This window comes from Notolepis coatsorum, assembly GCF_963971535.1.
Source record: "Notolepis coatsorum genome assembly, chromosome: 4".
Lineage (NCBI taxonomy): Eukaryota > Metazoa > Chordata > Actinopteri > Aulopiformes > Paralepididae > Notolepis > Notolepis coatsorum.
In genome coordinates, this window is record NC_140168.1 from 17,061,526 (window position 1) to 17,080,472 (window position 18,947).

Sequence of the window (18,947 nt, forward strand, 5' to 3'; positions counted from 1 at the left end):
GACGAACAACTTCCTAAAATTAAATGAGGGCAAAACTGAAATCCTACTAGTCGGTCCTATAACAAAAAGAGAAATGTTACAGAGCAATATGGGGCAACTTACTCCTTGGATCAAACCCGAAGTTACAAGTAAGTAACCTACACTGGCTTTTGGTAACATTTAGAATTGATTTCAAGGTCCTCCTCCTTATATACAAAGTATAAACATTGCGATCATCTACTACTGGTCTATTGAAGGTTCCAAGCCACAGTCTAAAGAAAATCAGGGATGCAGCCTTTGCTAATGCACCAAAGTTATGGAACACACTACCTATGGACATTAGGGAAGCTAGATCGCTTAATATTTTCAGAAATAAGCTAAAAACGTACCTCTTCACCATAGCCTTCTAATACACCCCGCTGTTGATTGTACTGTAGCACTATTTTACTCTGGCCATTCTATTGCATAATTTTACTATCTATTCTACTATTCTATTATTGCACTGTATTATTGGTGTGCAAACCAGTCAACTTACAAAAAAGAGCCTGTTGGAGGATTTCAACAAGATAAATGCAGTGCAAAATATTTCACTATAATATTTCAAAGCGAAGTAAAAAATATTATAATAATTATTTGATCATGTTAAATGATCATTTGATCATGTTAAAAAAGGGAAAATAAAAAACATTTGTCAAAAAAAATAGTGGCCTACTGATAGTGGTCTAAATACGCCGATGGGTGGGACGTTAGCAGAGGTTTTTTGGTGCAGCTACTCTTCTGGGCGACACTGAAATCATGGAAAAAAAAAACGTCTCTAATCCGGAGCCACAGGACTACAAATCCCACAATGCTGCCCCTCTGAAATATCACAGTACGCATGCGCAAACCCGTCTGCCTGCCCCATTATTCTGTCCTCCTCTCAAAACATAAATGAAGGAACTGGTTGAGTGTTTCTTCTTTTGATATGAATTAAATATTTATACGCGGAAAAACTAGACGTTTTACCACCGCGCCGTCTCTACACATGGAGCTCCAGGACACGTAGCTGGTCTTCTCTGCCGGGCCGCTGTGGAGGCCGCCGTCGGGGGGACTTGGAGGCCGAAAACATCGCCGGAGTGACAGCAGCGGAGCCGCCTGGGTGTTCGTCTCGCTATAGCAGCAGGCTGAGGAGGCTACCTAGCCAGCTGAGCTAACCGAGAGGGAGAGGCACAACAACAAGCTGAAGGACCCGTCTGACCCACCGAGGTCCATGGCGCATCTCAGAGACTTGCAGAACCAGGTATTAGTCTCTGATCCACACACACAGACAGAACCAGGTATTAGTCTCTGATCCAGACAGACAGAACCAGGTATTGGTCTCTGATCCACACAGACAGACAGAACCAGGTCTCTGATCCAGACAGACAGACAGAACCAGGTATTAGTCTCTGATCCAGACAGACAGAACCAGGTATTGGTCTCTGACAGACAGAACCAGGTATTGGTCTCTGATCCACACAGACAGACAGAACCAGGTATTAGTCTCTGATCCAGACAGACAGAACCAGGTCTCTGATCCAGACAGACAGAACCAGGTATTAGTCTCTGATCCAGACAGACAGAACCAGGTATTAGTCTGATTGATTGATTGAAAATGTTATTAACAGATTGCAGAATGGGTACAATACAGTACGGCTCAATACACACAATTGTTAAGGGGATGCAGACCAGAGAAAGACTTTCGTCTTGTTTACATCAGGGTCCCCCCATACATCAGGGTCTCTGATCCACACATGCTGTCATCACCCCCCTTGTTGTGCTCAAGCCCCAGACGAGATGAGCCTCATGGCTGCAAGGCGTCTAGTTAAAAAATAAAATATTAACTCGTGAATGAAAGAGATATGTGAGAATCTGTGCTACACAAACCTACTGTCCAAAGTCTCATTCCTCCATTCAGTTTAGTTGCCGTCGGGTCATTCATTGTTGTCAACAACGATATATATAAACAACAGGCTTCTGACAGTCCTGACGGACAACAGAACGGTATTGTCTGTAGGACAGATAGGCTGTGCAATAATATGTCACCTGGTAACCCTTTCACTACCACACTACAGAAGGTTAACCCTTCTTTCACTACCACACCGGTTAACCGTCTGTAGTGTGGTGGTGAAAGTGTTAAGGCCTAACAAAATTAATAGTTGGTTTCAGGTTGCCGACCGACCCTGCCGATTTAGGTGCGACCCAATATATTTTATGAGTTTTAAAAAAAAAATGATAAAAATGATTTTTTTTTTCTTTTTTTTAGAATAAAGTTTCATAGAAATCTTAGTCAAACATTTAGTATTATGGATATTAAACATGCTGGCAGAGTACATGCATCCATGTTGTTGTGAACATTTTAATTAAATAAAGAAATTCCCTATCCATAGTCGCCGTGGGAAAGAATAAAATAAAAAAATAAAATAAAATAAATTCCCTACCTACCCATGGCCAAACTGACAACCAACCTGAAACCAACTATTAATTTAGTTAGTGGTAGTGAAAGGGTTGACCTTCTGTATTGTCGCGGTGAAAGGGTTAACCATTTAGTACTAGTGTGGTAGTGAAAATGTTAAGAAGACCGCCTTCGTCTGTCACCAGGTGATCATACCACCACCAGCCCAATGCTCGTACATTTTGGTTGTTTTGACCTGTCTCAAAACCCTGCCCTCTTTTCTTGATCCTCCAATCACAGCTGTCGCTTACCTCTGACTTCCTCGTACAAACAAAGTTTGTACGAGGAAGTCAGAGGTAAGCGACAGCTGTGATTGGAGGATCAAGAAAAGGGGCAGGGTTTGAGACAGGTCTAATAGCCACATTGGCAGATGGCTACTGGTGTGTGTCCTCGGTCAGCCAGTCTGTTTATATTCTAAAACCCCTTTGGTTGATAAGAAATTAAACTGAAGTTCTGAATCCACTAACGGCAGTGGCTGGTCGATTTCAAATAGTGAACTTCTTGCCTTGAATCATATCCGTTTATTGTTGTGCCTTTCAGTCACTTAATGCGTCACTTGTGTGTTGTGTCCTGAAGGACTTACCAAACCAAAGACTTTCACTCTCCTCTGTATGGGAGTGACAATGATTCTATTCTATTCTATTCTGCTGTTCTAATGAGTGAAGTGGAACCACTGACCTTAGATGTGTCGTGATGCTGGTTGTGGAACCACTGACCTTAGATGCAGTGTTTCCCATTAATTACCTAGACTGTGGCGGCCCGCTAATTTGTCCCGCCACAGTTTTATAATGAACCGAAAATATATTTTTTATTATAAAAAAATAAATTAAAAAAAGTACCTATTTTTATTTATTATTTCTATTTTTTTAAATATAAAGTTTGCCAATAGGGATGTATCAGTAGTATTGGCAGTGGTAGTAGTCGTAATAGTAATCCAGTATATTCTTTTATTTTCTAAAAAATAAACCAGTTCAACACAGGTAACCACTTTTGCTTAATTTCTTTGATGGCTCAAATGTATGCTCTAGTGTCGATTTTGTGTTTTGAGCACAAAGTTCATCATAGATCTGGCCTCTTTATCTTGCTCTCAAAGTGCACCACATTGATGCATTTAACTTTAAAATGTACACAAAAATAACAATTCCGGGGGAGCATGCCCCCAGACCCCCCTAGAGGGTCCAAGGTTCACCCACGGCACCACAGTCTCACAAAATCCTGTGGGAAACACTGAGATGTGTCATGCTGGTTGTGGAACCACTGACCTTAGATGTGTCATGATGCTGGTTGTGGAACCACTGACCTTAGATGTAGGGATGCACCGATCCGATATTGATATCGGCCCCCGATATGACTAAAATAGCTAGATAGGGTATCGGAGACAATTTTAATATATATATTAGGGGTGTAAAGGTACACGTATCCGTACCGAACCAAACCGTTTCAGTGCGTACCATACCGTACCGAACGGCTGTGTAGTGTACCGAACGAATACAACGGTATGTTAACCACTAACGACTGCCCACCAGGGGTTGTTTTTTTCACTATCTAATATTATATTATATTATAATTATGATTATTTAAAAAAAGAAAATTTACAAGTCGATTATTAATTTCAATATAGAATATTCGTTGACAGCCCTACAAGTACAATAATAGTTACTGCACACCACATCACCCCTGAGTGGAACATGGAAAGCCAAACTTTCCCCCACTGTACCGAAAACCCGTACCGAACCGTGACTTCAAAACCGAGGTACGTACCGTACCGTGGTTTTTGTGTACCGTTACACCCCTATATATATATATATACGTATGTACAGATGACATTTTATTTTTTTTTTTAAACTTTGACCAGTCACCTGGTTCTTTTAGCGTTTATCGCTTTTTCTTCGCATTCATACTTGGTCAAGTTCGACCGACAGAAGCAGGCTGAAAGGGTTCAGATGGGGGGGAAAGACACTCTGGGAAAGGCACGGCTGCCGTCCGGGATTCGAACGCGCTCAGCCCCAGATCCGTGCGAGCGCGGTTGTCCACGGCGCTGAAATAGCACTTGCGGTACGTGGTGAGCTACTGGAGCTCCCCTAGATGACATTTCTATGTGTTAATGTGTACAGTACATTTGTTTGCCTTGCACAAAAGAATGATCCCAGTCTCTTCCACACAGTGAGGCATACAGTTTATTAATTGAACAATGGGTATCAGATCGGTACTCGGTATCGGCCGATACCCAAAGCCCAGGTATCGGTATCGGGACTGAAAAAGTCGGATCGGTGCATCCCTAGATGTGTCATGCTCGTTGTGGTACATGTTGGCACACAAGTGAGCGGGTCAGTGTGAATAGGTTGGTAACTTGGTATTATCGGCATAAATAAGATAAGACCAAAGTAGTCACAGTATCACTGTCATTATGAACAATGAATGATAGATTATTAGAGCATGGATCATACAAAGCATTGTGTCCAGAAGGTCCCTGTCGTTTCCTCCACACTGTAAAACTTGAATACAAGTTTGTTCTACTGGAGTTGTCCAGTAACAACATGACACAATGATTCTACTGGAGTTGTCCAGTAACAACATGACACAATGTTTACTGGAGTTGTCCAGTAACATGACACAGCGTGTCCACTGGAGTTGTCCAGTAACAACATGACACAGCGTTTCCACTGGAGTTGTCCAGTAACATGACAGTGTTTCAGTAAGCCAGCCAATGCCGTGCCTTGTGTAGCTCACATGACTCATCATTGTAGGAAGTGAGAAAGACTTGGTTACTAGTCTCCCATTTTAAAATGTCTGTTATTATGTAGAAAGAGTCCTGTCTCATCAATACCGTGTCACAGTTCACTAAGTCAGTTCCATGGCAGAGAAAAAGGACTTCGGAATGAATAAATCAATATGATTGATTGATTGATTGATTGAACATTTTAATCAACAGATTGCAGAATGGGTACAGTACAGTACAGCTCAATACACACACAATTGTTAAGGGGATGCAGACCAGAGAAAGACTTTCGTCTTGTTTACATCAGGGTCCCCCGTTTTCAATTCATACAGTTCACATAATATGATCTATCCTTCAACAACTAGCTACTAACCTTCTACAGTTAAAGGTGCTATAGGTAACATAACACTGTCCGTCCCACTAGAGCACCAGCATGTCGGCATGTCTCAACAGCACGTTAGGTGCATGATTCCATGTCGCGGAATACAAGTAGGGAGGGGATACATCCATGCAACATGTAAACAACAACACAGATTTTGGACCTGCAACATTTTTTAAATGATACATTCATAAATCAATCATTTATTTGGCGGAAAAGCGTTTTATTCTGCACCTTTCTAAAAGCTCTATTATTATTATTATTATTATTATTATTATTATTATTATTATTATTATTATTATTATTATTATTATTATTATTATTATTATTATTATTATTATTATTATTATTATTATTATTATTATTATTATTATTATTAATATTATTATTATTATTATTATTATTAATGATTAGTCTATCATTTGTCAATCTATAGCACCTTTAAATAAAATAAAGCGTAAAAAAAGTCATTCTGATTCAGATTTACTTTGGGGCAGAATTCCCGGCTGGATCCGGAGGAGTACTTCACCAAGCAGGAGCGCATCGGGAAGGGCTCCTTCGGTGAGGTGTACAAGGGCATCAACAACCGGAACAAGGAGGTGGTGGCCATCAAGATCATCGACCTGGAGGAGGCGGAGGACGAGATCGAGGACATCCAGCAGGAGATCACGGTGCTGAGTCAGTGTGACAGTCCTTTCGTCACCAAGTACTACGGGTCCTATCTCAAGGTATAAGACAAGATATTCCTTTTATTGATCCCCTTGGGGAAATTCCGGCATCATGGCAGCATGGGGGAGGGGGGGTACAGGTAGTAGAAGACTACATACAGGTCACAGAATTATAGTACAGTGGAGAAGTACAAATAAAAATAGAATAAAAAGGCAGTGTAAACAATATACAATATAGTTAACTCTGCACATGCGCATATGGGCAACAAGGTGAGAGATGAGGGTATGTATGCCCTCTGTTATTTTGCCCTACAATAAATATGGTTACAATATATAATCGAATAATCTAAATCTAATCTAATATATAATCTAAAGAAACTAAATGCTAAATATATGCAATATATAATCTAGTAATCGAATAGTCTAAATCTAATCTAATATATAATATAAAAATGCTAAAAGCTAAATATATGCAATATATAATCTGATAGTCCAATAGTCTAAATCGAATCTAATATATAATCTAAGAATGCTAGATGCTAAAATGCATGCTCTGATGTAGTATACAGTATTCACATAAGGTGGGGTATGCATAAAGTAAGTATACTGAGTCAGTGTGACAGTCCTCCCAAGTAACGGGAAGCAATAGGGTTGACAACAGAGTCTTTGATTAAGCATATAGTTTACTGACAGAAGGACATGTTGCAACATAGAGAGACCTACAGGTTACAGCAATGACCCTATAGCCTAGATCTCTGTAGAATGACAAGCTAACAAAGTATTTATACAAGAGAGCATTGACGTACATAATATGAATTATAGATATGATGTACAGAGAGATCTGGATAATGATGTAGATATATGAGTGATGCCTGGGAGTGGAGGCTATGACTCATGAGAGAAGTGTGTTGTTAATGTCAGGGTGTCTGGGAAATGTAGTCTTAGATAATTATACCACCAGTCTGCATTATGCTCTGTCAGGGTGTCTGGGTAATGTAGTCTTAGAGAATTATACCACCAGTCTGCATTATGCTGTCAGGGTTTCTGGGTAATGTATTTTAGAGAATTATACCACTGCACTTCCGCCTTACATTGAGCTCATGAGGAGAGAGCGGGCGGAGAAAATGAATGAATGCTGATGAGAGCCTCGACATTAAGTGGTTGTTGCTACCTCGGCTGTGGGGTGTCGGAGACATAATTCAATAGATTTTTATACCCCTGAGTCTTGAACACGACGCAACCAATACCAAGTCGATCGGCACTTTCTTGGCCGAGCTATAGACGCTTTTTCGCACCTACTCCCAAACTACGCATGCGCAGATTGATAGACCTAGACTCCGTGGGCAATCTGCGCATGCGTAGTTCGGGAGTAGGTGCGAAAAAGCGACTATAGCTCGGCCGAGAAAGTGCAGATCGACTTGGGATTGGTGTCTCCGTGTTCAGGAGACTCAGGCGTATACAAATCTATTGGATCATGTCTCCAGCACCCCCACAGCCGTAGCTACAACCACTTAATGTCAAGGCTCTCATCCACATTCATTCATTTTCTCCCCCCGCTCTCTCCCATGATTTCAGAATCCCGGAAGTGTTACGGTGGTCTATAGACCACTACACTTCCGCGTTACATTGAAATCAAGGAGGAGATTGCGGGGGGGTCAAATGAATGGATGTGGACGAGAGCCGTGATGGAAGTGGTTGCCGATACGGCTGTGGGGGTGCTAGAGACATGATCGAATAGACGTTTATGCGCCTCGCTCTCCTGAACACGGCGTGACCCATAACTAATCGATCAGAACTAAATCGGCAGAGAAAAAGCCCATTTTAAAGCACCTATTCCGCTTGGACATGCGCAGAGTGCCCATGGAGTCTGGACGACGCGAGATGACGCTCGAATGAATGTGGACCGTTCTATCAGAGGGGGGAGCTTCGGTGGCCAGCCGAACAGGATAATGAAAAAATGATCCCACTAAATGGCCAGACGTGTCTTATGGCGACATCTACAATTACCTCATTGAGTCTCCAGGTAGACTAATGTTTCTATTTAAGTGCAGCGGTCTGTAGCCACTTACATGGCCACCGAAGCTCCCCCCTCTGATAGAACGGTCCACATTCATTCGAGCGTCATCTCGCGTCGTCCAGACTCCATGGGCACTCTGCGCATGTCCAAGCGGAATAGGTGCTTTAAAATGGGCTTTTTCTCTGCCGATTTAGTTCTGATCGATTAGTTATGGGTCACGCCGTGTTCAGGAGAGCGAGGCGCATAAACGTCTATTCGATCATGTCTCTAGCACCCCCACAGCCGTATCGGCAACCACTTACATCACGGCTCTCGTCCACATTCATTCATATGCACCCCCCGCAATCTCCTCCCTGATTTCAGAATCCCGGAAGTGTTACGGTGGTCTATTATGCAGTCAGGGCCTCTGGGTAATGTAGTCTTAGAGAATTATACCACCAGTCTGCATTATGCTGTCATAGGGCTGGGCGATATGGCCAAAAACGTTATCGCGATAAAATTATACAATTATTTTCATATAACTCGATATCGATAATTATCGTCGATATAATTTCTATCAAGTTGAATTAACTTCTTATGCCCGGCGCCGATGGACGGGCTATTAATAGACTTGTTTTGCTGCTGCGAATGTCTCGAGTTGATGTCGTCATCAGTCCGCGCACTAACAGTTAGCCAGAGCAAGCGGTGTATCCCATGACAGTGTACTAACTATCACCCTAAAATACTCCGTTTTGCCCCAATACATTGCAACGACGTCCACCGCATACCCCACACTACTCTAACCGTGGCCTCAGAATTCACGCCACACACCCACTCGGCACGTAAACTATAAAATAGCGGCGTGCAAGCTAATGATCCTAGCCAGCCTTGTTTACTACTAGAGTCCTACCTCTCTACCCAGAGGTGCACCGCGGGTCTCCTTCGCTGTCGGCCATCTCCTTCACTGATTGGTTGTTAGTGCGTGTGCTCCTATCCAAGCTCGGAAAATCGATATATCAGAACTTTGCGACCACGTTTCATGTTTATTTCGAGGAAATAATTTATCGCGATAGTTATCGTTATCGTTGTATCGCCCAGCCCTATGCTGTCAGGGTTTCTGGGTAATGTGGTCTTAAAATTCTACCACCAGTCTGCATTATGATGTCTCTTTGTTTAATGTAATTAGACCAAGATATCACTGACTACTAAGCTGTACTAACTCTCAACCTTCCCTCAAATTCAACCCTGTGTGTATACACAGACACACAGACACACAGACAGACAGACAGACAGACAGACAGACAGACAGGACCTGTACCTTGTGTAGAAGATAATGAATAACTTACTCAGTTAGGTGGATCCGGTTAATACAATTTATTAACCAGAGAGATCAATACATTACAATATAGTGGAGAAAACCTGGTCAATGATCAGCTTCATCATCAGAGAGAGAGAGATCCCCCCCCATTCAGGAGTCACTTATATACAGGAGGGGAGGGGGGTCCCACCAGGAAGTGGAGTTTACAGGACGAGTCTTTTATCTCCCACAGTTGCACCCTCTTCTCTGTTATAATGTGCCAATATAGAAATCACATACACTTGACTCTGGAGCTTTGAATGTATTCCAACATGTTTTTTCTCTCTGCTCTTCCAGGGGACCAAACTATGGATCATCATGGAGTATTTAGGAGGAGGCTCAGCTCTCGACCTGGTGAGGAGTAGGACACACTCCCTGTCTCACTGTTCAGATTATATAAGAACACACTCCTTGTCTCACTGTTCAGATTATATAAGAACACACTCCTTGTCTCACTGTTCAGATTATATAAGAACACACTCCTTGTCTCACTGTTCAGATTATATAAGAACACACTCCTTGTCTCACTGTTCAGATTATATAAGAACACACTCCTTGTCTCACTGTTCAGATTATATAAGAACACTCCTTATCTCATTGTTCAGATTATATAAGAACACACTCCTTGTCTCATTGTTCAGATTATATAAGAACACACTCATTGTCTCACTCTTCAGATTATATAAGAACAGACTCCTTATAGCACTCTTCAGATTATATAAGAACACTCACTTTATCTCACTCTTCAGATTATATAACACACTCCTTATATCACTGTTCAGATTATATAAGAACACACTCCTTGTCTCACTGTTCAGATTATATAAGAACACACTCCTTATATCACTGTTCAGATTATATAAGAACACACTCCTTATCTCACTGTTCAGATTATATAAGAACACACTCCTTATTTTACTGTTCAGATTATATAAGAACACACTCCTTATCTCACTGTTCAGATTATATAAGAACACACTCCTTATTTTACTGTTCAGATTATATAAGAACACACTCCTTATATCACTGTTCAGATTATATAAGAACACACTCCTTATATCACTCTTCAGATTATATAAGAACACACTCCTTATCTCACTGTTCAGATTATATAAGAACAGACTCCTTATATCACTGTTCAGATTATATAAGAACACACTCCTTATCTCACTGTTCAGATTATATAAGAACACACTCCTTATCTCACTGTTCAGATTATATAAGAACACACTCCTTATCTCACTGTTCAGATTATATAAGAACACACTCCTTATTTTACTGTTCAGATTATATAAGAACACACTCCTTATCTCACTGTTCAGATTATATAAGAACACACTCCTTATTTTACTGTTCAGATTATATAAGAACACACTCCTTATCTCACTGTTCAGATTATATAAGAACAGACTCCTTATATCACTGTTCAGATTATATAAGAACACACTCCTTATCTCACTGTTCAGATTATATAAGAACACACTCCTTGTCTCACTGTTCAGATTATATAAGAACACACTCCTTGTCTCACTGTTCAGATTATATAAGAACACACTCCTTATCTCACTGTTCAGATTATATAAGAACACACTCCTTATTTTACTGTTCAGATTATATAAGAACACACTCCTTATCTCACTGTTCAGATTATATAAGAACACACTCCTTATTTTACTGTTCAGATTATATAAGAACACACTCCTTATATCACTGTTCAGATTATATAAGAACACACTCTTTATATCACTCTTCAGATTATATAAGAACTAGGGATGTCCGATATTATCGGCCGATATCGGCATTAAAATGTGATATCGGAAAATATCGGTATCTGTTTTCAATTTTTTTTTAAATTTTTTTATATATTTTTTTTACATTTCTATAACCTTTATTTACCCAGGCAAGCAAGTAAGAATAAATTCTGATTTTATTTATTGTCAAAAGTATGCATAATGTTGTGTTAATTCCACAACAAGAGATATGTAATGTTAATTACCTGAAATGATTCTGTTTTTGGGGGGGGGGAAACCCTGCATATATCGGTATCGGTTGATATCGGTTGATATCGGTATCGGAAATTAAGAGTTGGACAATATCGGTATATCGGTAAAAAAGCCAATATCGAGCATCCCTAATAAGAACACACTCCTTGTCTCACTGTTCAGATTATATAAGAACAGACTCCTTGTCTCACTGTTCAGATTATATAAGAACAGACTCCTTATCTCACTGTTCAGATTATATAAGAACAGACTCCTTATATCACTGTTCAGATTATATAAGAACTAGGGATGTCCCAATCACGTTTTTTTGCTCCCGATCATGTGATTTTGAGTATCTACCGATACCGATCTTTCCCGATCAAAACATTTTTTTTTATCTACTTTTTTTTTTTTTATTCAACAAACATGACCATGTTCACGTCTTAAACTCATACTGAGGCCTTAGTTTTGGTTTTAAATTGCATATCATTCATTTATTTATTGTCACACAGAGCAGAAGAATTTTGCCAAACAAACCAATAGTATCCAGCTGCAGAACGGCAGACAAGCCACACTCTCAGACCCAAACGCATTTCCTTTGATTTAATTATACATCAAATGATTTATGTCAAGGATTGCAATGCCTCGCTTGAATGAAGTTAACTTTTCACCTGGATAATGTCAACATTCAGGGTGAATGTAATGTGAGAAATTAGGATAAAAAAAAAACAGACTCCTTATATCACTGTTCAGATTATATAAGAACACACTCCTTATATCACTGTTCAGATTATATAAGAACACACTCCTTATATCACTGTTCAGATTATATAAGAACACACTCCTTGTCTCACTGTTCAGATTATATAAGAACAGACTCCTTGTCTCACTGTTCAGATTATATAAGAACACACTCCTTGTCTCACTGTTCAGATTATATAAGAACACACTCCTTGTCTCACTGTTCAGATTATATAAGAACACACTCCTTATCTCACTGTTCAGATTATATAAGAACACACTCCTTATCTCACTGTTCAGATTATATAAGAACACACTCCTTATATCACTGTTCAGATTATATAAGAACAGACTCCTTATCTCACTGTTCAGATTATATAAGAACACACTCCTTGTCTCACTGTTCAGATGATATAAGAACATACTCCTTGTCTCACTGTTCAGATTATATAAGAACAGACTCCTTGTCTCACTGTTCAGATTATATAAGAACACACTCCTTATCTCACTGTTCAGATTATATAAGAACACACTCCTTGTCTCACTGTTCAGATTATATAAGAACAGACTCCTTGTCTCACTGTTCAGATTATATAAGAACACACTCCTTGTCTCACTGTTCAGATTATATAAGAACACACTCCTTATAACACTGTTCAGATTATATAAGAACACACTCCTTATATCACTGTTCAGATTATATAAGAACACACTCCTTGTCTCACTGTTCAGATTATATAAGAACACACTCCTTGTCTCACTGTTCAGATTATATAAGAACAGACTCCTTGTCTCACTGTCCAGATTATATAAGAACAGACTCCTTGTCTCACTGTTCAGATTATATAAGAACAGACTCCTTATCTCACTGTTCAGATTATATAAGAACAGACTCCTTATCTCACTGTTCAGATTATATAAGAACACACTCCTTGTCTCACTGTTCAGATTATATAAGAACAGACTCCTTGTCTCACTGTCCAGATTATATAAGAACAGACTCCTTGTCTCACTGTTCAGATTATATAAGAACACACTCCTTGTCTCACTGTTCAGATTATATAAGAACACACTCCTTGTCTCACTGTTCAGATTATATAAGAACAGACTCCTTGTCTCACTGTCCAGATTATATAAGAACAGACTCCTTGTCTCACTGTTCAGATTATATAAGAACAGACTCCTTATCTCACTGTTCAGATTATATAAGAACACACTCCTTGTCTCACTGTTCAGATTATATAAGAACACACTCCTTGTCTCACTGTTCAGATTATATAAGAACACACTCCTTGTCTCACTGTTCAGATTATATAAGAACACACTCCTTGTCTCACTGTTCAGATTATATAAAAACAGACTCCTTGTTTCACTGTTCAGATTATATAAGAACACACTCCTTGTCTCACTGTTCAGATTATATAAGAACACACTCCTTATATCACTGTTCAGATTATATAAGAACACACTCCTTATATCACTCTTCAGATTATATAAGAACACACTCCTTATATCACTCTTCAGATTATATAAGAACTAGGGATGTCCGATATTATCGGCCTACCGATATTATCGGCCGATATCGGCATTAAAATGTGATATCGGAAAATATCGGTATCGGGTTTCAATTTAATTTAAAAAAATTTTATATATTTTTTTTACATTTCTATAACCTTTATTTACCCAGGCAAGCAAGTAAGAACAAATTCTGATTTTATTTATTGTCAAAAGTATGCATAATGTTGTGTTAATTCCACAACAAGAGATATGTAATGTTAATTACCTGAAATTATTCCGTTTTGGGGGGGGGGGGGGGGGGGGGACCCTGCATATATCGGTATCGGAAATTAAGAGTTGGACAATATCGGTATATCGGTATCGGTAAAAAAGCCAATATCGAGCATCCCTAATAAGAACACACTCCTTGTCTCACTGTTCAGATTATATAAGAACAGACTCCTTGTCTCACTGTTCAGATTATATAAGAACAGACTCCTTATCTCACTGTTCAGATTATATAAGAACAGACTCCTTATCTCACTGTTCAGATTATATAAGAACACACTCCTTATATCACTGTTCAGATTATATAAGAACACACTCCTTATATCACTGTTCAGATTATATAAGAACAGACTCCTTATCTCACTGTTCAGATTATATAAAAACACACTCCTTATCTCACTGTTCAGATTATATAAGAACAGACTCCGTATATCACTGTTCAGATTATATAAGAACACACTCCTTATATCACTGTTCAGATTATGTAAAAACACACTCCTTGTATCACTGTTCAGATTATATAAGAACAGACTCCTTATCTCACTGTTCAGATTATATAAAAACACACTCCTTATCTCACTGTTCAGATTATATAACAACAGACTCCGTATATCACTGTTCAGATTATATAAAAACACACTCCTTATATCACTGTTCAGATTATATAAGAACACTCACTTTATCTCACTCTTCAGATTATATAAGAACACACTCCTTATCTCACTGTTCAGATTATATAAGAACACACTCCTTATATCACTTCAGATTATATAAGAACACACTCCTTGTCTCACTGTTCAGATTATATAAGAACACACTGCTTATCTCACTGTTCAGATTATATAAGAACAGACTCCTTATCTCACTGTTCAGATTATATAAGAACACACTCCTTGTCTCACTGTTCAGATTATATAAGAACACACTCCTTATCTCACTGTTCAGATTATATAAGAACAGACTCCTTATCTCACTGTTCAGATTATATAAGAACACACTCCTTATATCACTGTTCAGATTATATAAGAACACACTCCTTATATCACTGTTCAGATTATATAAGAACAGACTCCTTGTCTCACTGTTCAGATTATATAAGAACAGACTCCTTGTATCACTCTTCAGATTATATAAGAACACACTCCTTGTCTCACTCTTCAGATTATATAAGAACAGACTCCTTATATCACTGTTCAGATTATATAAGAACACACTCCTTATATCACTGTTCAGATTATATAAGAACACACTCTTTATATCACTGTTCAGATTATATAAGAACACACTCCTTGTCTCACTCTTCAGATTATATAAGAACAGACTCCTTATATCACTGTTCAGATTATATAAGAACACTCCTTGTCTCACTGTTCAGATTATATAAGAACACACTCCTTATCTCACTGTTCAGATTATATAAGAACACACTCATTGTATCACTCTTCAGATTATATAAGAACACACTCCTTATCTCACTCTTCAGATTATATAAAAACAGACTCCTTGTATCACTCTTCAGATTATATAAGAACACACTCCTTATATCACTGTTCAGATTATATAAGAACACACTCTTTATATCACTGTTCAGATTATATAAGAACACACTCCTTATATCACTGTTAAGATTATATAAGAACAGACTCATTGTATCACTCTTCAGATTATATAAGAACAGACTCCTTATCTCACTCTTCAGATTATATAAGTACACACTCCTTGTCTCACTGCTCAGATTATATAAGAACACACTCCTTATCTCACTGTTCAGATTATATAAGAACACTCACAGTGTCACTGTTCAGATTGTTATATAAAAACACACTGCTTGTCTCACTGTTCAGATTGTTATATAAAAACACACTGCTTGTCTCACTGTTCAGATTATTATATAAAAACACACTCGGAGACAAAAATGCCTCCACTGATAAAACTGCAGTTTCAATTGTTGCCTAGCCCCCCTCCCCCCAAAAAAGGAACAACAACAACAACCCTAACCCTGTTTAGAACAAGTCACAATGACGATTGTCCAACCCCCCCTCTCTCCTAGCTCCGGCCGGGCCCCCTGGAGGAGACCTATATCGCCACCATGCTGAGGGAGATCCTGAAGGGACTGGAGTACCTGCACTCTGAGAGGAAGATACATAGAGACATCAAAGGTAACTGGCAACCAGTGGCCCAGTCGACTGAAGAAGACTACTGCCGCATGTCTTGTGTGTCATTACCATCCGTGTGCTAAATGGTAATGCCACCACAGTAACAACAAGGCTAGTTAAAGAACAGGTTCTGGAAGCTACAGCGTATAGGACAGCCGAAACCCGTCCAATCTTTCGCCGTCGACTAAAGACGCACTTCTTCAACCATTATCTGAAATTACTTTTTTTTTTTTATTAAAATAAATCTAACCCTAACTCAACTAACACAATTGGCCGATACAGATACCGATATTTGTGGCAAAAATTTTTTTTAATGTTTTTTTAATTTTTATTTAATTAATTTTTTTTAATTTGTATGAAACTACTGTATGTTTGTATGTCTCTAAATGTTTTGATGAATTGAAAATGGAGGACCCTTTTTTTTTTTTTTTCTTCTTTTTTTTCTCCCATTTTCTATTTTTCTCCCATCCCAATTTCGTATCGTCCAATTCTACCCTCCCCTGTCTCGAACGTTGTTAGACCATGCCTCCCACAAGCCGGCTGCAATGTGGACGAAGCCTTACATCACGTGTCCCCTCCGGTACTCGAGGAAGCAGCCGTCGCATCTTTTCACCTGCACAGCGCGATCTCTCAGCGGCGGGGGTCTGCGTGGGAGGGACACGCCGCCCCCGTCGCTTCCTGATTCTGCTGCGCAGGTGCACCAACCGACCTGTAGGAGTCGCTGTCCACAGCGTCCGATCCCCACCCATCAGCTTTCCCACCCCTAACACTGCCAATTGTGTTAGTATGAACGACCAGCCAAGCTGATAGCAATGTGGAGAGCTGGGCTCGAACCCAGCGTCTTCCGCATTGGTGGCGAGCGCCTTGCCCACTACACCACCTAGCCGCCCGAAAATGGAGGACCCTTATGTAAAAAAGCCGAAAGTCTTTTTCTGGTCTTCATCCTCCAGTCTTAGCACTGTTGTTGTATTGAGCTGTACTGTATTGTACCCATTCTGCAATCTGTTAATAAAGTTTTCAATCAATCAATCAGACAAATGTATAGAAAAGCTTTTATTATAACCATATAACAAAAAATGATATTATTGTTCATGAAAATGTTTTAGCCCTATGCTTGACTATTATTTTAGGCATGGCAACAAATAAAATAATAATAATAAAATGAATAAATAAAATATTAAATAAATAAATAGGCTACACGTCTCTCTTTTTGTGTTACAAATTGTGCTCACCGATATGAACATAGGCCTCTTTACTTACTTAAAAAAGGAAACATCAAGAAATATGTTTATGGTATTCCATCATGCCATGTGTGTTTTTTATATATTTTATAATGCTCATGATTATTGCTGAAGTCTGAGTCATACAATACCCACTGGCTTTCATAACCTAACAGACTAACTTGACTAAAAAGACTAAAAAGTTTATGAGTTTTAAGAGTTTAAGAGACAGCACTCACTGAGGGCGGCTACGTGGCGTAGTGGGCAAGGCGCTCGCCACGAATGACGGAGACGCTGGGCTTGCCTGTTCGAGCCCAGCGCTCCACATTGCTTTCAGTTTAGCTGGTCGTTCATACTAATACACATTGGCCGTATTAGGGGGTGGGAAACTGATGGGTGGGGATCGGGCGTTGTGGACAGCGACTCCTACAGGTCGGTTGGTGCGCCTGCGCAGTAGAATCAGGAAGTGTCGGGGGCAGCGTGAGCCTCCCACGCGTTACTCCTCGCCACTGAGAGATCGAGCTGCGCAGGTGAAAAGATGCGACTAGAGCTGCCGCGGTATTGATATTTTCCTTACCGCACGAATTTGCGAAATATTTTCTACCGCCGCGGTATTACCGCACAGTGCGCACAAAAAAAAAAAAGTTTGAATGCATTTTTTTTTTTTAGTAGTCTACTCTTATAGCCTGCCTCTAGTCTAATGGCGCTTTTCCACTGCATAGTACCTACTCGACTCAACCCGCTTTAGGCACCTGGTACTTCGTTCCTTTTCCACTGCAGCCAGATACTACTCCGTTTGTCTCCGTGTGGGGACGCAGGCGGCGCCGCTTGTGTACACTGAAAGCTCCGTGGGCATAGATGTCCGAGGGCTTGCAGCAAGCCAGAGTTTAACACAGTTTCAATCAATCAATCAATAACAACATTAACCAGACTCTCGTTGCGTCTATTCTGCCAAAGCTAACGTTACCTCTCATTGTGTATTCTACCAAGCAAACCCGGGTTTAACGTTACCTCTCGTGTACATATCGGCTGACGGTAGTATTAACAACAACAAACTTAACACATCAGCGATCTTGTTGTGACACTAAACTCTCCGCTCGGTGGTAAATTGGGTTGATGTCGGTTTTGTTTCATCAATAAATAAGGCAGAATACACAGTGAATCCATTCTTTTTTGTTTATTGCACTTGGTTCTGTCGCAAACAAATCCTGAATGAAATGCATCCTTAGCGAGGCAGTAAAGATGGCGGCGCGGCGTTCTGTTTTCGTTCAGAGGCTACAAAGTGTGACGCGTCGAGTAGGGGGTATCTGCAGAGCCGCAGAGCCAGGCTGGATCAATAGGGTCGCTTGGAACCGAGTAGGGTATATCTGCAGAGCCGCAAGCCGCAAGCCAACTTTATTATTATGATAAAAAACAGCGGTGACGCGGTATTCAACCTAACTCTGCGGTGAGCGTGATGCAACAGCGATACCGCGGTAATGCGGTTATCGCG

At 39.8% G+C, this 18,947-nt stretch overlaps 1 protein-coding gene across 1 annotated transcript in view; it reads left to right on the plus strand.

Annotated features, from left to right (window-relative positions):
- The first annotated feature begins 871 nt into the window (after window positions 1–871).
- Window positions 872–18,947, plus strand: part of stk25b (serine/threonine kinase 25b) — a 43,920-nt gene continuing 25,844 nt past the window's right edge. Inside the window, exons 1-4 of the mRNA XM_084313652.1 lie at window positions 872–1,258; window positions 6,048–6,278; window positions 9,869–9,925; window positions 16,130–16,238. Of these exons, the coding sequence (XP_084169778.1) occupies window positions 1,229–1,258; window positions 6,048–6,278; window positions 9,869–9,925; window positions 16,130–16,238 (427 nt within the window). The 5' untranslated portion in view covers window positions 872–1,228. The remainder of the gene's footprint in view (window positions 1,259–6,047; window positions 6,279–9,868; window positions 9,926–16,129; window positions 16,239–18,947) is intronic.